A 21,718-nucleotide genomic window follows, 5' to 3' on the forward strand; every position below is an offset into this window, starting at 1 on the left:
AAACTGGAAGGGATCTAGTAATGACTCTACATGTGAAAGCAATTCATGTTTCATAAGTCTTTCAAATGCCTTCATAACAAGAGATGTTAGGGCTACCGGTCTAAAGTCATTTAAAACTTTGGGATGCTTATTTTTAGCCACTGGTATTACTATGCTCTGTTTCCAATTCTTTGGAACCTTTTGTTGAGCAAGCTCCGCACAAGAAGACAGCAAACGACCACAAATATTGTCAGGTCCTGGACTTTTTTTTAACTTTAGTACGTTTAAAGAAGCTGATCATGGAACGTTCATCAAAAGGTGGAGAACCAGGACAGCACAAATCATTTTTTAGTTTAAATAGTTCATCACTAAAATTTAGTGTATCAAATCTACTATAGAACTGATTAAAATTCTGGGCAAGTTGTTTGTCCGATTTAGCCCCAGCCAGGATGACTTTAGATTTTTTTACTATTTTTCCCTAGAATGGTATTTAGGCCATCCCAAGCAGAACCTAACTTATTTTGGGTAAATTGTTTCTCGATCCTGGCTGTGTAGTTGTATTTTGCTCTCCTAATTTCACATTTGATCTCCCTTTTTAATCTGTTTAGCTCTGGGAGATCTCCCTCACGGAATGCCTTTTTTCTTTTGTTGAATAGAACTTTCAGTGCTCTTGAGACCCAAGGTGTAGCGTTTGGGTAGATTTTAACTGTCTTTTTGGGAATCACCAAATCTTCACAAAAAGTAACATAACTGACGACTCCTTAAATATTTCCCAGTCCGTGCAGTCATAGCAACCTTGCAGACGCACAACAGAGTCCTCTGTCCATTGCTTTATCTGCCTGGTCAGGACACTGCCGCTCCTCAACATGGTGCGATACACCGGGATGAGCTGCACGCAGTTATGATCAGCCCCGCCCAACGGTGGAAGAGAGAAAGATCTATATGCTCCTTTCACTGAGCCATAGCACATGTCCAGTATTTTGTTATGTCTGGTTGAACATGTCACATACTGGTAAAAATTCCTCAGCACTTGTTTAAGAGAGCATTTATTAAAATCACCAAGGACAAAAATGGGCGCATCAGGACATTTAGACTGCAGCTTCTGAGTCTCATTCAATATAGCCTCGGATGCTTTATCCACATTTGCTCTGGGGTGGACATATACCACCATGACAAATATTTGTGGGAATTCCCGGGGCAGGTAATGGGGGCGAAGGGAGACAGCCAGCAACTCAACGTCCTTTGTACAGCAACTATCTCTGACAAGAACATTTTTGCACCAGCGCTCATTCACGTAAAGGCACACACCCCCTCCCAGTGATTTGCCAGTAACCCCAGCATCCCGGTCGAGGCGGAAAGGCACTCCAAAACCGTCTATATCCAGATCCGCATCCACATCACGGTCTGTAAGCCAAGATTCCGTAATAGCCAGAAGGCATGCATCTCTGTATTCATGTTGAAATCTGACGTGTGCTTGCAACTCGTCCACCTTATTTCTGAGTGACTGTGCATTTATTAACATCATAGAGGGCAATGGGATATGGTTTAGGCTCTGTCTCCGAAGTCTCTGACATGCCCCGCCCCTTTTCCCCCGCTTCCTGGTTTTCCACGCAAAGGAATTCAGCCGGCTTTTTCCATAATCCGCTGGATCAGCACCCGGCAAAAACAAATCCAAGGGAAGGTCGGCAGAAGATGAATCCCTCCATTGAAGAAGAAACTCCCTGCTGTACTGGATCCGCGGTGCCGACAACCCAGGAGGAAGCGACCTGAGGCACACCGCGGAGCAAGACGCCATCCACAGCAGAATCAACACTATTATCTCCATATTCCCACAGGTACACTCAGGGAAACCAGTAAAACTCACAGAACCATACGTTAGCAATCGTGACAGAAAAAAAATGCCGCACCTAGTACCATAACACTTAAAATAAACTCATACAAACTGAGGAGACACTCTCTTGCTGCCGGTCGCTGAATGAGCATGCGCCTTCCACGAGATCCTGAATGATTGGTTCCTCAGTATGTAGTTGAACTTCTAGAGCCAGCATATTAAGATGCAGGCCGGTTAGGCCTAGCATCCCTTTAGTCAGAGAGTAGTGACATGAGTAGAAAAAAAACCTGGGCGTGCAGCTGTTAAATCAGACACAGCAAAAGGCTGTGATTTGACACTTTTCTGCTTTCACTCTTTCCTCTCATATTTTAATAGTTTATACAGTACGCACGCTGATTACATTTCAGGATCACATATGTTTGGCAGAAAAATCCGCAAATTTACAACACGGAATTGGAAAAAGAGGAAATTGTTCAGCTTACCTTTAAATTGGAGGTGATGGTTGTAGAAAGAAAAGCTTGTTGAGGGTCAAATTAATCCATAATAAAGCATAATCCAGTGACCGAGAACTTTAAAACTGTCAAGGGCATCATTGCACGACACAGGAGTTACAGAGTTACAGAAGCATAAATAAGGCTTTAAATTACTTAATCATCATAAATTGTAAATTCATGTAAATTTGATAGCTTCAATATTTTATATTGATAGTACCTGTACCTGGATGTGTTGCTGTATGTGGTTAAATGATAAATATTGAAAACAGAAAACGTTCATTCAGTAGTTCAGCACAGTTGGACCCAAAATGGCGCCATGTTTTCAGTTGATGCTCCTGTCTGAAGAAAAGGACCCTCGTTAGGCCCCATGCCCATATAGCAAGGTTTTTATTGGGCACCAGTGTCTTCTTTCTTTCTTTCTTTAGAGTGGACAGCTTTTTTGTGTTGTGACTTTGCTAGAGCACCTTTTCAGGCAACCAGAAGTTTATTTTTGCTTATTTGTCACTCAAAATATATTGCAATAGATGCAATTAAACAAAACAAAAAACATCTGTGATAGGAGATTGGACAGGACCTTGGTTGTTGCTGAGGACAGGTCGCGGTACAGCAGCTCGGTGCAAAGAAACGCCGTGATGAAGCTTACAGGACATGTTCTGGCATGTCCAGCTCATGCACAATCACAATCGGATAGTCACACGACTGGAAAGCAACCGGAATCAGTCTGAAATCCACCTGAAAGCCGTTCTGTGAGACCAACACCGAGATGGTTTTGTCCCGCGCAATGAACGGCTCCGTGACGCGTCCCTCCACTTTTCTTTCCATGAAAAAAACTCCTGTAACGGTGGAATGTGCCGAAAAAGTGCAGATGTCCACGTGTTCTGCCTTTTTGTGAAAGTCAGACGAGGTCCCGGATCAACAAAGCCTTCATGTTGGAAATGATCTGGTTGTTTCAGCGGGGTGTCAGCCTGTTGATGGGGGGCTGGGAGCGCGCTGCGCTCTCAGGAGTTGTGCGCAGTCCTTAAAGCGGCAGTAACACTCCTTAATCTGTTTAATCCCCATAAAATCGTCCCTGAAAGCCATATTAATTTTTCGAATGGTGTCCACCTGGAGGTCTCTCACAGTTTCTGGAAAAAAATTGATGCAGCAAAGCTCCAAATCGTTCAGACATCTATTCACAATAAAAATCCGCCGAGAGGGTGGACCACACCTCACTCAAAGCCTGCTCACAGGCAAATGACGCAACCGTCAGGCATGAAAAAACTCACCCATGCGCATGAGGGTTCAAGCTTGTCTGACGCAATCACACGTGATTCAAATCCATATGGTTTTTTAAAAAAATAATAAGGTCGGATACTTTTCTAATAGACCTCGTATATGGACACCTTAAGTGTTCCATGGGTAAAGAAGCGGTTGGTAGGTTATAGAGCTTTTGCGCATCTGACACTCAGGTTATAAAACAGCCTACCAGCTGATATTAGACAAACTGTAGAGGTTTTTAGCTCAAGGCTTAAAACATATTTTTCCCTGCGTTTATGATTGATGAACTGGTTCAGGTATAATTTGGTTTAATTTCTCTTCTTGCAGTTTATAGTATGCTCAAGGTTTTATTTTGTAATGTTTTTTACCTCCGCCAAGGAGGTTATGTTTTCGGTTGCGTTTGTTTGTTTATTTGTCTGTCAGCAGGGTAACTCAAAAAGCTTTGAACGGATTTTGATTAAATTTTGTGGAGTGGTTGGAAATGGAAAAGTGTTTCATAAATGATAAAAAAATTCATATATTTGCAGTTTAGTTGAATAATAAATTGAATTTTGTCTCTTATTTGTTTTTGTCTATAAGCACATGCAATATCAATATCAGTGCTCAGATGACAGAAGCTTCTGGGAAAGGTGCAAGTTGCAATAAACTGTGATGCCAAGCACTAAGGATACATGCTATCCAGTCACAGCAGATGAAACTTTTTTTTTACTACTGAGCAAACATCATTGTTAGACTTTTTTAGGTTCAATGATTCCACGGCGTGTAGATGTTATGGCGTCAGTGACCCCATGGCCTTGGCGGAGGTTTGCACTCTCTGAGTGCTTCTAGTGTTGTGTGTTGACTGTTTTTATTTTCTGTTCATTCTTTTTAAAATGCCAAGCACTTTGGGTCTGGTTTTTAAATACATTTTTAATTGACCTATGCGTAACTTGCCATCATGTTCCCTGTGATGATGAGTCAGTTAGTCAGTCATGTGAGTCAGTGAGGCTGGCAGAATTTTCATAAGTAACTGTAAAAATGACTGCATATTCAGCTGTGATATTTTGGGCTGTGATAGATGCAGGTGAGGACAAGTGAACCTCTTGTTTTGCCATGTTGGCAGCTTTTAAATGTGTAATAATTGTTGCATAAAATACAGGCAGACAGACGTACTCAGTGGCTTGAAGCCTTGTTGCTAATTGCAGGGTTCTTATGGCCACTGTTACTTGTTTTTATTTGAACTGAATTAAACAAATTTCGTCTGTTCAGAATGACAGAACTTCATCATTAGTTACAATGGAAGAAAAGGAAAACAAAAATAAAATAATTGGGATGAACCCTTCCTGTAAACGGCCTTACGTGTGTGGCTAGCCATGTGTGTCTGCAGCGGCTGTCCACGGTGAAGGTGTCGCTCTCAGCGTAGTGGCTTTCTGTGTGTCAAAACCTGAAGCACACACTTCAGAGGCTCTGTTGCACAAATTAATCACACAACAAGCTGTATTATTACAAATGTTTGTTATAAAATGCTTACAAAGGAGGCATTCTGTCTTGCTAATGTTAGCTGTTAGCATTGTGTTATGTGGTACTTGTGATTTGTTAAAATGTCGTTTTCAAGACACATGAATGATTAGTATACAAATAATGAATGTTTTTACATTCTTTCAATGATACGAATATTTTATGATGGGAAAGCTGGAATGTTCCATTCAACGAGGCAAATCATTTGTTTTATATAACGGCTAAAATTGTTGCGGGCTGCCTTTGTCTGCCTCTCTCCCCTTCCCCTTCTGTCTCCTCTTGTGTGCTGTTTTGTCTGTTTTCCCTCCAGGTGGTGCGCTGCAGAGCCGAGGAACACCTGCAACTTATCTCCTCGCACCTGACGCTCATGAGCTCCTCATCAGGAGCGGGTTACTTAAACCCTGATTTTGAGCTCAGCCTTTGCCAGAATCTACATTGAGATTGACATGGATATTGATCCATGTCTTTGATTCATGATCTACACTGTCACTTCCATGCTCTTGGACTTCTGAGCTTCCTGCAGCTCATCTCATGGTAACCTGGCACCTTTATGCAAAACTACTAAGAACTTCCAAGTCGATTCTGAAGTCAAGAAATGCTGCTGCTGACCTCTGACCTCTGTGAACATTTCCTGAACTGTGAACATTCCTGTATTAAGCCTACCATGAACATTCTGTTGTTAAAGGCTTCCAGTGTCATGACTTCCTTCACTCACCTTTGTTCTGCTCGTCCTCCTAGAACGTTTCTTGTCCTTGGCTCTGTGCGTTCCACCTGGCTTCAGTTCCAGTCCCAATATCCAGGATTCCAACTCACTCTCTAACTCCCAAGCCTGGCTCTGTGCGCAGATTTCCACCGCTACAAGCGGGCCCTGTCTCAGCTCTGCAGGCACCATCTCCAGCTCAGTACTTTAATTCCTCAGTTATCCATTACTGTAAATAAATCTCTTTTGGTTCACAAGCTGTTCTTGTCCTTGCTCCCAGCATTTGAGTCCATCGCCTGTAACAGTCCGGTCCCATCTGGACCCCTAACCACAACAAAAATAGATCCTTGTCATTTGATATTATATTTATTTAGGAACAACAGAAAAGGGACTTACATTTTGGTGTGCGTCACTGGTGCTTTGACATCAACAGTCCAACACAAACTTTAAATAGGAGTCCAGAATTGTTCTCAGTCAACCTCAGTCCAGTGAAAAATTGCGTCAGAAATTTGTCCAGGTTTTCATCCTAACAGCTGTTCATGCCTCCAAACAGCTTATGGTGGGTGGATTTGTTTTTGTGTGTGTGTGTGTTAGAAGAATTAGCACCGTCAATTAGCTTGTTAAAATTGTCGTTTGTCAACAAAACAAACTCTGTCATGTTTAGCTAAACACTGCCCCTGCTAGTGTGTGCATGGGTGGGGTTCGCAGCGTGCAATGGTACAAATCATATTGAACCAAATTTGCATGGTAAATGGAACGAATAATCCATGTTGCATGACATACAACGCACCAATCAAATGACAAGGATCCACTCAGCCATTTTAAAAGTCCATATGGATCACTGCTTTAAGGTGCTCACTTTGCTCTTGTTGTCTGCCACAGCCTGAAAATAAACATTGCATTTTTTAAGTAAATACAAATAAAACTGCTTTGTGTTTATTGGCGGCCACAAACCAGCTTTTAAGGCACATACTGCCACCTGCTGTGTCAGAGTGTGTGGAATAGAATAGTATACAAATAATGAATGTTTATTAGTTCAATGGTACAAATACACTCAACAAAAATATAAACGCAACACTTTTGGTTTTGCTCCCATTTTGTATGAGATGAACTCAAAGATCTAAAACCTTTTCCACATGTACAATATCACCATTTCCCTCAAATATTGTTCACAAACCAGTCTAAATCTGTGATAGTGAGCACTTCTCCTTTGCTGAGATAATCCATCCCACCTCACAGGTGTGCCATACCAAGATGCTGATTAGACACCATGATTAGTGCACAGGTGTGCCTTAGACTGCCCACAATAAAAGGCCACTCTGAAAGGTGCACTTTTATCACACAGCACAATGCCACAGATGTCGCAAGATTTGAGGGAGCGTGCAATTGGCATGCTGACAGCAGGAATGTCAACCAGAGCTGTTGCTCGTGTATTGAATGTTCATGTCTCTACCATAAGCCGTCTCCAAAGGCGTTTCAGAGAATTTGGCAGTACATCCAACCAGCCTCACAACCGCAGGCCACGTGTAACCACACCAGCCCAGGACCTCCACATCCAGCATGTTCACCTCCAAGATTGTCTGAGACCAGCCACTCGGACAGCTGCTGAAACAGTCGGTTTGCATAACCAAAGAATTTCTGCACAAACTGTCAGAAACCGTCTCAGGGAAGCTCATCTGCATGCTCGTCGTCCTCATCGGGGTCTCGACCTGACTCCAGTTCGTCGTCGTAACCGACCTGAGTGGGCAAATGCTCACATTCGCTGGCGTTTGGCACGTTGGAGAGGTGTTCTCTTCACGGATGATGCGAAGGAGATGTGTTGCACTGCATGAGGCAAATGGTGGTCACACCAGATACTGACTGGTATCCCCCCCAATAAAACAGAACTGCACCTTTCAGAGTGGCCTTTTATTGTGGGCAGTCTACGGCACACCTGTGCACTAATCATGGTGTCTAATCAGCATCTTGGTATGGCACACCTGTGAGGTGGGATGGATTATCTCAGCAAAGGAGAAGTGCTCACTATCACAGATTTAGACTGGTTTGTGAACAATATTTGAGGGAAATGGTGATACTGTGTATGTGGAAAATGTTTTAGATCTTTGAGTTCATCTCGTACAAAATGGGAGCAAAACCAAAAGTGTTGCGTTTATATTTTTGTTGAGTATATTTCATGAGGTAAAAGCTGGAACTCGGCTTTGTGGTTGAATGGTATGTTCCAGCGTTCAGCGAATTAAATATTTGTTCCATTGAAAGAATGTAAAAACTTATTATTTGTTTTATATAACTACAGAAAGGGGACTTACATTTTGGTGTTCCACTGTGACATGTAGTCCAGTGATGCTGTGCACTGACTTCGGACTTCCATAAAAGCACAGTGGATTTGTTTTGTGTGTGTGTGTGTGTGTGAGAATTAGCAGCATCAGTTAGCTCAATCAAATTACATCTCGTAGAGTCGTCCCCCACGCGCGCACACACATGCAACCTGGTTGGCGCTTGTGTGTGCGTGTACTACCAAAAAAAAAGACTGTGTACGTCTTCAGTGCAGCGGAAAAAAAAATCACGTCAGAAATGAGTCCAGCTTTCCTTTCCAAGTTCCTGCCAACAGCCTCCAGACAGCACAGTAGATTTGTTTTGTGTGTACATGTGCGTGCACGTGCATGTGATTGCGCACATGCGTGTGGTCACACGTGCACACGCATATGCATGTGCGATTACATGTGCGTGCATGCACGAGAACATGCGTGTGCGTGTGTGTGCAGAGTGCAATGGTACCGTATGAAACCAAATTTGCACTCTAAATGGAATGCAACACAAATGGGATGAATTAATCCATGTCATGTGACACACAAAGCACCAATCAAATGACAAGGATCCACTCAGCTGTTATATAAAATAGAATAAACTTAATAAATAAATTCTTCAACAACTGGCTCATAAAACACATAAAATGCTCAAAAAACACTTCACTGTTAAAAAAAAATCATGGCATTAATTATTCCAAGTTAAATCCAATACAGAACGTGAAACAAAATGAAATATAAAATTGTCAAATATCTTAATGCTGATGGATATATTGGATATTTTTAGTAGAATAATACAGCACGATTAAAGGCACTGTGTAAGTGCTGTAGTTTATTTATAGCCTAAAACCACAGTGTTGATGTGCTGATTCCAGTGTGCTTAATTTTTTTCATTTTTACAAAAACACTTAAAACTCCTCACCCAGGTGAAGACTGGCCCCTCTGCTAGTGTTATAAATGATAAATTACAAAAATCTTTGCATTTTGATTTCCTGTTGATTGAATAATTGTTTTCTCTCTCTCTCTCTGCAGGCACAAGTGCATGTTTGTTGTCCTAGGATTTTTGGTGTTATCGATTGTCTACCTGACGCCGTTTGAGATGCGGACAAGTCTACCCCTGCAGGTGCGCGTCAGCCCTGCGCATCGAAAGGTGAGCACGAGGCCGATTGTGTCCAAAGGGGTCGTCCTCTTCTGCAGAGGGCAGGTTCTCAGGCGCGGGACAGACGGTCCTGGAGCACAGTATATGTAGCTCTGTGAGGTAGATCACATCAGCAGAACCCACAATTCTCTGAAATGAAACGACTGCATTAAAGATTTTGTCGTGGTTGCCACCTCAGGTGCCGGCAGCTGGAGAAATCTAAAGCAGGTCATCAGGTTTGTCAGTGACTTAAACACACCGTGCAACCAAAGCACCATCACAGCAGACGCGTCACTGCTTTCTGCAGACTTAACCCCGCTTTTGATCACAGCGGGGTTAAGTCTCATTTCACACGCTTGGATTGTCATTGGGTGTGACTTTACAACGCTGTGTAGTCGCTGCTCAGCTGTTTGACCTGCTGTTTCTGTTTCATGCTGGTTCTGTCCACACCATCTTCTCCTTCCAGTGGGTTTGAAGCCCAACAGGCTTCAGCAGGATCACACTCTTTTAAACTGACTCGGCAAATTATGAGTTATCACCCTCAAATTATTATTTTCCCCCCTTGAATAAATATTTTCATACTGTTAAATGACAGGTTGGGAATTATAAGTTATTGTGGTTGGTTGGTTGGTTAGAGAGCAGCTCAGATCCCTTTGTTTTAGTGAGCTTATGGTGTGTATTAAGTGTTTGAAGTGCATATCTCTGGTTAATGAAATGTCTAAAGAGCTGACTATGTTGTGGTTTTAAGAAAGCCCAAAAAATAAACCCAGTTTGCAGGAAGCAAATATAACAAAAGCAGTAGTGCAAAAACAGGAGGTTTTAATGTTTCCAAAATGATTTATCAGTGCGAGCAGATGATGTGGAAAAACACGACGGTTCAAACAAGGAGTCAAAACTAAACGAAGTACAGCCAAAAAAGGAGATTACAACCGGGGTTAAAGTACTGACACAAACCAAGAGGAGCCTGAACAGAGTAGGCAGAGAATCAAACGCAAGGAACCACCAAATGACCAGTAAACCAGCAGCGACTTAAGTACAACTCAAACTAATGACAAAATGGAAGACAGGTGTGGCAGGGTCATAGGTCAAGTGACAACACAAGGTGAACAAAAAAACATTTAGCTCAAGTAAAGTAGAACAAAACATAAGCACAACTGAAACATAACCAAGAAGAAGAAAAAAAACACAAACGCAAAAGACAGCTCCAAAACCACAAAATACAAAAAAATAAAAAAAACAAAATAAACATAGAACTTAAAAGAGCAAAATAAGCAAAGGTGGAAAAACGGAGCATAAATAAAGAGGCAACGAATAATCAACTATAACAAAACACTAAACAATACCCAAAGCTGAATCAAGAAATAAAAGCAGAAAACCAACATGGAACTATCAAGTGAAGACAGAGAAGCGATACAGAAAACCCACAGAACCAATTCATGAAGAAGCAACACTGACAAAGACAAAAAGACACAGACACAAGTTAGTAAATAATCTCTGATGTCGCCCTTTTTTCTTTACTGAGATAGCTGGAGTTCAAGCATTTGCAGTTTTTCTAAAGCAGAGTTTTAGCCGTGTGTTCAAAGGTGGGAACACGGAGACTTTGAGAGAAAATGACTGCTTTTGTAATCTTAATGTAAAAGATGGCACCAGACCCATCTGCAGCAGTTTATTGCCATTATCCGCTTACCGGATCAATGACTGTGAACGCACAAATGGCAGATGGAAGCAACACAAATGTGACAATTGGTGACCAGATCTTTACTGGCCATTATGTGTTGCTATAATTTGGATATTTGTGAAAGGAGATAACTACTTTGGAAGCAGAGCAGGTGTGATTCTGCATGGCTGCTGTGTGCGAACACACGAGGAGAACTCAGCTGGTTGCATCTGTCAGGGTCTGTATTTATTACTTTGTGCTTTTCAGTCATATTTAGATGTGTTTGATGTGTTTTTTAATACAAAAAACCCACCCTGGATTGACATGCTGTCATTATTTCAAGCATGAAACTAAGTAGCTGCAGGTGGAGCGAAGTGACCTTGAGATGGGCAAAAGTCAGTCCCCAATGTTACGTAATGATTATGGATAAAAATGGTGATTATTCTGTCATACATTTTTCTGATGTGCTCTGGCTAAGGCTAGTATTTCACTGATGTATGACTGGTGGAAAGGAGGCGGAGACACAAAATCACACGTAAACATGCGAAAAGGCGATAACTTTCTTATGTGGATTCTCACTGTTTGCTGAATGTCGTCTGGAGTTGCGGCGAAAATTACAGCCACAAATTTCAAGCAGTCTGCACACATACCGCGCGAGAGCCACTGACATGACGTGTAGTACACAAACACACAAGTGGAGCGACTCTGGTGTGGTCTTTGTAGGTGCAAACATTTGTGTGAATACCACATGGCACTGTCTCGGATGCTCAGCGCCGCTGGCATGGCTGAAATGACCACACAGTTGTGCACAGAGTGCTCAGGATGGATGTGGACTATTATATTGCTATTATGTGAAAGAGGCTGGGAAAATTCCCACAACTTTGGGCAGAAAAAGCACTAAAAAAAAAAAAAAAAACTAAAAAAACACAGCGGTCCACAGAAAAATAAATAAATGAAGAGAGAAAATCCTGTTTGTGCTCCCCTCTGTGGCCAGGCACGATGTGTCCACCATGATCGCACAGCTGGGCACCGCATTAAACAGAATTCCATTAGATGGCACGGCTTATCAGTGGCAGGACAGGAGGCAGGGGCTTCGCGATCTTTTGGAAGTATTCTGATAAAAATAAAAGAAAAAAATGAAGCCAGAGTGCTGACATCATCCGTTCAGCACGCTGTGCATGTGCACACGTGCACAGTGGGCGGCTGCCGTTCAGCAGCATTAAACTTAAATTCTACTTCTGTTCTCAGAAAAATAAATATATAAATAACTCGATAAACACAATGAATATGGTTCATGCAGCTTATGCATCCAGCCCAGCGCGCACATGTACGTCGGGCTGCAGAGCCGGGTGGCTAGAGGCTGCTTGACTTCCACAAGCGCTCTTCCTGTCGGATCATGTAAAAAGAAAAGTGTGTGTCAACATGTTGCGCTCATGCTGAGTCGCAGAGACTCTGTGGTGAGGGGTACGAGGCGCCCGCCTAACGATTTGGAAGTTTGGGAGTTCATCACGGCAAATTTCTTGCTTTATTCAAAAATCAAGCGACATGTGGGTGCCGCCAGTCGACTAACGCAAGGGGATGATGAACGGCTGCAAACATCGCACCAAACTGTGCTAATTTCCTCGCAGATGCCGTTTGCAGGCTGATACACAGGCTGACTACTGATACACAGGATGTCTATCATTATAATTGCGCACTATTATAACAAGTGCACAAAAATCCGCAATTCAGCATTTAAAAAGATTTTAAAAAATGGATTCACAGTTTTATTATTTGCGACGCTGAGGGTCAGTTACCTGTGTCCATCTGATGTTTTCTTTTCTTCAGACTGCACCAAATAACATCCACAATGATGTCCATTGCGTGTTTATCTGTTTTTGGAATTTAAAAGTCCACTTAAGGAAAAGTTGTGTTACACATTACATTTGAGAAGCAACGTGAGGGTGTGAATTGTATTCATTCTAGGGAACAGTTAATTAAAATCTTCCCAGGACAATCATGGCCTCTTTTAGCTGTATACTAGTACTTTTAATTACTGTGTTTAAAAGTACCAAGTCAGTAAATGACCTCTGATGTCGCCATTTTTTGTTCACTGAGATTGCTGGAGTTCAGACATTTGCAGTTTTTCTAAAGCAGTTTTGCTTTTGAAGTGTGTGTGTGTGTGTGTGTGTGTGTGTGTGTGTGTATGTGCGCACATTTGGAAAGGTAATATTATTCCGACCGCTTCCTGTTACAGTAAGAGAGCAGCGCTTCACGTCTGTGATCTGCTTTGCCGCTGTGCTGATTAAACTGTCACAGTCATCTCTGCATCTTTCGTGGTGCGGTTGCTGACATAATGTGGTTTCTGCTGAGTTGAGAGTTAAGTGTTTTGTGCACAGTACAAACAGGCAGTCATATCACTCCACATTAAAAAATGACATAAAATATAAATATTTTACATAAAATATTTATATTTTGTATTTGTTATCATGGGTATATGTATATTTTTTATATACATATGTATACATTTTTTTATTTTTTTGGTTAAAGTGGTGGGCGTTTATAATCTTGTTTTTCTGCCTACACCCTTTCGGGCACATGGATACATTGTTAAATTGTTTTCTTTATGAATTTTCTTTGCTTTTTTGAGTCTGTGTGTGCTGAATAAATTCATTCATTTCATTTATTCATTCATTCAAATACACATTATTAGAATAAAGCATATATTATATACATTATTTAAAGGAAGTACAGTTTAAAGAACGTGTGGATGTGCAGTTTATACAGTATTGGCAATTTTGTGCAATACTGTGTCGTTTTAGGCAGCATTCCTGCTGTGCAGGAACCGTAAGGTGCATGGATGCATACGTAATGAACAGAGCTATTATAATAAAAACGTAGAGGATGTTAGTGCACAGCTGGTCTGCTCTGTGTCAGCCTGATCCCATCAGATCTCAGAAGCTAAGCAGTGCAGGATCTGGTTAGTACTTGGATGGGAGACCTCTTTGGAATGCCAGCGGCTATGTGTGTTTCTCCAGGTAACACTAGAGTTGCGTCAGGAAGGGCATCTGGCGTAAAACTTGTGCCAAATACTAGTGCGGATCTGGCTGTATCCGCTGTGGCGACCCAGAACACAGGAGCAGTTGAATGAACAACAACAACTTAGAGGATGTTAGTAATAATGATGATGAGAATGACAGTTAAATAAGAGTCGATCAGGTGGTGGAGGGGTCAGTGTCTCAGAGAGTTATTGAGAAGCCTAATAGTCAGTGAGTAGAAGCTGTTCACCAGAATGTGGTTTCTGCTGAGTTATTGGAGTATTGGACTGTTGAACTATTGGAAGTGTACTGAGTTATTGGAATATTGGACTTCAGACTCCTGTAGAGTCTACCTGATGGCAGGAGTGTGAAGAGTGAGTGTTGGGAGTGTGTGCTGTCCCTGATGAGGTTGTGTGTCCTACGTAGGACTCTGCTTTGGTAAATATCCTGCAGTGAGGGTTCAGGCTGCCCCAGAGATGTACTGTGAGGTCTTAATCACACACTGGACTGTGCAGTTACTGTACCAGACTCTGTGGCAGTGGCAAGGACACTCTCAAACATACACCTGTAGAAGTTGCTGAGAATTTTGGCTGACAACTCAACTCAACTTGTAAAGTTGAGTTCAACATCCAAAACTTGTAAGAGCTCTTTATGTTAAAGAGAGGTAGCAAGTGGACATAACTAAACACATCTGCATGTTTTAGAGTGCAGCCACTCCACCTCATCATGCCGTAGCCATGCACATGTTTAAAAAAAGTATATGGGACTCACCCTTTTACGGAAGCGTATTGCATTCACTGGATAACAAAATTCAACTGCTGATCTCGTAATTACAAGAACAGATCTCATAATTACAAGAAAAGATCTCATAATTACATCAGGCTCTCATAATTACGAGAAAAGATCTTGTAATTACGAGATCAGGTGTCTAAATTGTTTTATGTATATACTTCTGTACTTTCAGTCCCTCAGTAAAGAAGTGGGCTGAGCTCAGCAGGTGACACATTGCAATCAAACAACAAAGTGTGGATTTTCCCCTGAAGAGCTCCCGGATGAATGTCCAGGGGGGACCACGGGGCGTCTTCCAGCTTTCACTCACACAGCCCCACCGACCACTGAGGGACACAGCGGTGCTCACTCCCACCCGGGCACACGCCAGTCTGTGGGCCCCATGCCCCGCCTTGCTGGAGGAGTTTCATTCATCCAGGAATAGTTTTCAGGGAAATCCACACTTTGAGTGCGCCGTGGCGTGTGATCAGTGTCGGAAGATACAAATTGGCCGATTTTCGATTATGACTCGGGAATTCTTACGCTTGTCTTTACCGAGGGACTGGAAGTATGGAAGCACATTGTACGGAAGTGATTACATACACACACACACACACACACACACACACACAATCAATAAATAAAAATAGCCTGATCTCATAATTGCGAGATCCTGATGTTATAATTATGACATCTTTTCTCGTAATTACAAGATCAGCGGTCAATTTATTTATTTTATCCAGTGAATGCAGTATGCTTCAGTACCCTTTGCCTTTTTACTGAAAAGTTTTTTTTTTTTTTTTTTTTTTTTTTGGCTAAACGGAGTAAATAAACCTCTGTTCCACTCTGACTGGGGCTGCATCACCATCACATGTTTCACACACCATGACGCTACCACACCATCACCATGCTTGTGATGCACCAATGCTTTGCAACCAGTGACTCACTAAAACTGAATGGCAGTATTCCCATGCCATCACCCCGTGAGCTGTGCCGATGAACCGCGTGATTCATGTTGCAAGTTGACTCAAATGACTGAAGAGTGACACTGTGTAAACGTGTTGCAAAAATGCATTTATTATTAAGAACAGCAGTATGTGGAGTCGGTACACACAAAGTGGCATGCAAGTGTTTATTCCAGATAAATGCATCAAGTCGAGGCTCAAGTCTTTTGATGAACTGTAGCCTAGATATCAAATGTTGTTTTTCAGGAAATCTGTTGCTGCTGATGCAACAGACAAAAGTTGCACGATGTAGTCACAGCCACAGAAGACGAGAACTCCTTCAGAGCCGTGACGAGGTGTATTGGTAACGTCCTTCATTTGTCTCCTTACTGTACAGTTGCTCAGTTTTATGAACTTATGAACACATGGTTTTCCAAAATCCAATCGTAGGGCAGATTCACCTCACGTGAAAAGCCAAAGATTGTTTTTAGGAGTGATCTGTTACTAGTTGGTCCGTTTGAATAGCCCCCTGGGTGCTCCAATGAGTACATACTATTAGTACATACTCAGTGCGCCCTGCGCCATTATGCACAGTGATCAGTGAAAACAGGAACAGACGGAGAGCCTCTGATGACAATCTCACGTGCTCAAACAAAGAGTGCTCCATTAGTTTGCATGTGAATGTTACTGGATAACTCTGTTGCTTTCTCTGCATCTCGCGGCAAAGGAGGAAAGAAAAGAAATTGTCTGCAGGCAGTTAGTTCCTGTCTCTCCAGACTCTCTCATCGCAGTTAAAAAAAGGACATAAGTCCAGGACATGTCAACATCAAGTAGAACTCCAGACATCTCCACATTTGCTTAGGACTGTGCGCGTGCACGCGCGCGTCTCGCCGTCAAAGGAGGAAAGGTAAACTATAACAGAACTCAGAGCGCAGCCCTGCAGCTCAGCACAACAAGTAGAAGAGAAGTCAGAGTGCACAGTCTGTCTGCAGCCAAACTGTGCACTCTGACTTCTCTGTGCAGAGAACCTGCAGGCTGCGTTCTCACCTCCTCTCTGCCCCCTGCTGCGCGCACCTGATGCAGAAATTCCTGCGTCGTCATGACGCCACAGGGAACAACTGGGAGCAGCCCCAATGTGAAAGGGGCTTTTCTCTGTGTAAAGCACTGTTTACCATATCAGTGGACAACAAAACGCATAGACTATTTTGTATATATTGTTCAAAATGTGCATTTGTGTTTATTGTTTGAACCTTTTTGTTGTACAGCCTTTTACACAAGACCTCAAATTACCTTTATAAAGTGACAAAACAGTTTATTATAGTTTGCTGTGTGTTTTGAATAAATGTGTGAGGAAATTATTTTTTGCTTTATTTTTTCCTTGCCTATTTTTGATTGTAAACCTTTATTACACTTATAAAACACAACAAAACATATATATTCTGAAAGCACAGGTTGTCCTGAAAAAAAGAGACATAAAACTTGATTGTGGGATGCAGGGAGAGCTGTTAACAGCAATAATAAAACATTTATGCCAGGCGAGTGAACTGTCCAAAAAATGCCCTCGGACCCAAATTTTTAAAAGCTGAAGGGTTCCCAAACATTTGCATGCCACTGTATCCTCTTCCCTCCAACATAAATAGAATGACAGAGGTCATTGAAGACATCAAAAGATTAAGATAAGAATCATTTAAAACGTGATATTTTATTTCCTGGGGTTTTTGTTTTGGTGAGGTGACGCTTTCCGGTGTCCTACCGCTATTTTTAAAGTGTTTGTAATGCCACGTGTAGCTGACAAACTGTTGTTTGTTTTCTTTGTTGTACTTGTAGTTAGTGCATGAGTACGTGCGCAACATTTTGGAGGGTCCGTGTCATCATGGCAACACCAGGCAGCGTTTGTTATCTCGACTCAGCGCTCCCAGTGAAGTCATCCAGCCGTTTTTGTGGAAAGCCGGGCCCCTTCCCGATGACCTCTTCCTGTTTCCACCTCCATTTGGCTTCAAAGGTCTCCACAGAAAGCTTGAGGAGGTGCTGGAGCTGGTGAGTCATATTGCTGCCACTCGGAGCCTGACCATCTGTACGTGTTGAAATATGTCTCTGGTCCAGAGTCACAAACTGATATTTAACCAAAAACAAAAAAAAACACCAAACCCCAAATCCGACATCTTTGTACCAAACAAGATAAAAAGATTCTGCTCTTGAATTTCAAACTCAAAAAAACCTTTAAAAAATAAATAAATAAAATGCTTTCCATTTTTGTCCTTTGGACTGAAGGTGAAAACGGACGAATGCCATCAAGACTGGTGCGCGGTGCACCATCCAGACATTTTCTCAAAAATCTCTATGAAATTTCCTGAAATTTGATGGGAACTTTCCTTGAGGCCCTGCCTTGCCCTCAAAGTTTGAACTTTTGTTTTGAATCCCCCCAGAAGGCCAAAAAAGAGACAGAGGCAATTTTCAATAAAGGTTTATGTAATTTGCAAGAAACTCTGTGGAACAATGCAAGCACACATCATTCTAAGAGCCCTGCATAAGGTGGGGAGGGGCGGGGCATGTTTTGCACTCTTTGATTTATTACAGAAAATCTGTTCATAGAATATTTCTGATATTTGGTGCAAGCAGTCTTTGGGAGACTGGCTGGTCACGGTAAGGTGGACTTCCTCATTGAATCAATAAATGGTCTCTGTGCTCCTTCATCACTCCACAGTCAAAACGCGTTTCTTTAACAACATGCATAAAGTGTGTGAATCCTTTGGAGGATGAAAAAACAAGCATGTGCCAGAGCTCATGCATGCTGCAGGAATCACACCTGTGTCAAGGTGCATGGGGCTGATGGGCAGGTAGTCTGTGTGCACTGAAAAATCACATCCATGGTGGGAGGGAAGTTCAGATTTTACCTTCCTGCTGGGGTTCTCAATTTACCTGGGCAAGACACCCAAGAAGAACCTGTGTATGGGAAACACTGATATTATTTGTGGAAAAAAGGAACGCCGGTGCAACACTTATGTCTGTGCAAAAAAATTTATTAAAGGTGCAAAACAAAAGAGGAACTGACATTTCAGTGTAAAGTTACAGTTTCATCAGAGGCCTTGATGAAGGGTGGTACAGCCCTAAATACAGATCATGAGCGGGTGTGATCGTGCGTAAAGGGGGCGTTAACCAACTAAAGATCCACCCATCAATCAAGGTGCTGCACTCATTACACCCATAAATAGAAGCAAACCGTCCCCAGATGAATTAAAACAAGCATATAATGTTCACAGAAAGATATCAACCCAAATGAAGACTTGAAAAATATCAGAGAAAACAAGTTAAATTTAATTCCTCATTCAAGCCAAATGGTACCAAAGTGCCTAATGTATTGCTGCAAAATGCTTCCCTGCACAGAAGTTTTTTTTTTTTTTAATAATGTCACCTCCAGGACTTTAATGATGCTTGGAGAGCCATGGTTGGCCTGCTTGTAACGCCTCGCTATGGCAGAAGTTAAATTCTATGTATGGATTGCTGTCTTTTAAAGTGTCTTGCCAGTTTTTAGCGCACACACCAAAGCCACACTCGTGGGGCACTTAGACAAATTTCACTGCCAGTACGACAATGATTGCCTGCAGACTGTTGTCGTGCCAAGAATGTGACTGGCCACACATTTTCTAAGTGCCATGTGAGCAGTATTAGATGTTCGTGTGTGTCACCTGGAACCACAAGAGGGTTTGGTGGGCTCTCACAGCACACACTCTGTCTGTCACCCGTTGGTGTGTGCAAATAGTTGTAGCAACAGGTGTACGAGGCGTTGGAAGCAGCCACGAAATTACACAGTTTGCGTACGATTCCTGCTTCATGCGCACTTATGGCCCAGTCACACAGCACACGACAATTGCTGAAAGAATGGAACAAAGTGAAAAAGTCACAATTTGTTGAGAAAAGGTGGACGAAACAGCTTTATCACCAAATAGCCTGCGAAGCAAGCGCGCAGAAGGGATGAAAGAGGAACTAGCTAACAATCTTGACGCTTTAAACGAAATGCGCCTGGAGCCACAGCTGGAGCAGTGTGTGTGTCTGCATCTCTGAGTTCCAGGACTCTGCGCAGGGACGGAGCTCATAGCACCTGAGTCCTGGAGAAACTGCAAACAGAAGCTGTGGAGACCTGTGTGCACGTCAGTGGGTCCACCTGCTCTGGTTCCTCGTCCAGAACAAAAGAGGGATCATCTCCTTCATCATCAGAACCCTCACTGTCTGACGGCACGCTGCATGCTCGGTCTTTAAAAAAAAAGCCTCTGGTGTGCCGTGGTCACTGCTGTATCACTGTATTACACTACTAAGCTATATATATATATATATATATATATATATATATATATATATATATTTAACAGAAAACTGTCAAAACGGGGAATAAATAAACTGTAAAGATGATTGAATATATCAGATCAGTAAATTGATCAGTGCGTGTGAACGCTGCACATTGACTCCCCATGTGCGGTTATTTCCACCAGCTGCAGCTGATCCACAACGTGAATTCTGCCTTCCAGAACAGCTCTTTATATAATCATTTGAATTATATACCTGTTGCCACATGTACAGAAGGGCTGGATTGTCATTCCTACACTCATATTGTTATATTTAATAAAAAAATAATAAGCGCATGCAGGAGCTGCTGCTGCTGGTGACGCTGCGTTCAAGTACCGTCGGGAATTACACAACTTTTTTGTTGTTTCAAATTCAGCAGTTGCTTGTGGCAAATATTTAATTGTATCCACACAAAAGATTAATTCTGGCCTGTATAAGGTGTCTGTGCCCAGTGAAGCTGACCCCCCACCCAGATAAAAAAAAAAATCCAAGCAAGCAGGCGGAGTTTGCCCTGTAATTTCTGACGGTACATGATCGCAGTGTCAGCAGCAGTGCTCAGAAGCAGCTTCTGTACTGTGTGAAAACATTCAGCTGGTCGAACGAAGTCAAATTAAAAAGTAACATCACAAAAACTAAACAAACGATTAAAAAACGTCAAGAACGACAGCAAAACGAAACAGACAAATTGAGGTTTTCATTGCCCTTCGTTCAAATTTTTCAACAGTTTAACCCTCTGGGGCCAATGCCATCGTATACGACAGCTGGGACCAAGTTTTACTAAATTATAAATAACTTTTTAATGATATGAGATAGAAACGTACTTTTTTTGCTGAAAAGTTAACTCCGTGGACTTTCAATCCACCGTTGGCCATCTTTGTACTCCTCATAGAAGCTGCGTGATGAAGTGCGCAATGTGAGTGTCCGATTGGAATTGGTTCACCGTCACATGGTTTTCCAAAATCCAATCGTAGGGCAGATTTAACTCATGTGATGAACCAAAGATCGTTTTCAGGAGTGATATCTTACAAATTGGCCCATTAGAATAGCCCCCTAACTCCTCCAATGTGCCCTGCACCATTATGCACAGTGAAAGTGAAAGCAGACAGAGAGCCTTGCATGACAATCTCACATGCTCAAACAAAGAGTGTGTAACTATCAGGATTGCTCCACTAGTTTGCATTTGAATGTTACTGGATTACTCTGTGGCTCTCTCCCTCTGGCGAAAAGCACTGTTTACCATATCATTGAGCTGAGGGAGAGGGGCCGCTCCTCAGACTGGAGCATAAACGCATAGACCATTTTATATATATTGTTCAAAATGTGCATTTGTGTTTATTGTTTGAACTTTTTTGTTGTACAGTCTTTCACACAAGACCTCAAATTACCTTTATAATGTGTCAAAACAGTTGTTTGTTATAGTTTGCTGTGTGTTTTGAATAAATGTGTGTGGAAAATTATTTTCCGCTTTACTTTTTCCTTTGTTATTTTTGATTGTAAACCTTTATTACACTTATAAAACACAACAAAAGCATATATATTATGAAAGAACAGGTTGTCCTGAAAAAAAGAGACATAAAACATGATTGTGGGATGCAGGGAGAGCTGTTAACAGCAATAATAAAACATTTATGCCAGGCGAGTGAACTGTCCAAAAAATGCCCTCGGACCCCAGAGGGTTAAAAATCCTGACAAAGCGCCAGCTGCAGGAACGAAGCTGCGTGAATGTTAAACGATGCCAACGAAAGTCCAGATTTCTTGTTTCGTTAGGGCTTGGTTGCCCTTTAAGTGCCGT

At 42.1% G+C, this 21,718-nt stretch overlaps 1 protein-coding gene across 3 annotated transcripts in view; it reads left to right on the plus strand.

The window, feature by feature from the left end:
• The window catches only part of st3gal5 (ST3 beta-galactoside alpha-2,3-sialyltransferase 5), an 82,442-nt gene that overhangs the window by 26,143 nt on the left and 34,581 nt on the right, over positions 1 to 21,718 (plus strand). For 2 of the 3 annotated variants that reach the window (XM_034182342.1, XM_034182343.1), the window contains exons 3-4: positions 9,094 to 9,211; positions 17,413 to 17,622. In XM_034182342.1, the coding sequence (XP_034038233.1) occupies positions 9,094 to 9,211; positions 17,413 to 17,622 (328 nt within the window). The remainder of the gene's footprint in view (positions 1 to 9,093; positions 9,212 to 17,412; positions 17,623 to 21,718) is intronic. The other variant, XM_034182344.1, reaches the window with a different exon arrangement.

Source organism: Thalassophryne amazonica, chromosome 11 (assembly GCF_902500255.1).
Source record: "Thalassophryne amazonica chromosome 11, fThaAma1.1, whole genome shotgun sequence".
In the NCBI taxonomy this organism is placed as follows: Eukaryota; Metazoa; Chordata; class Actinopteri; order Batrachoidiformes; family Batrachoididae; genus Thalassophryne; species Thalassophryne amazonica.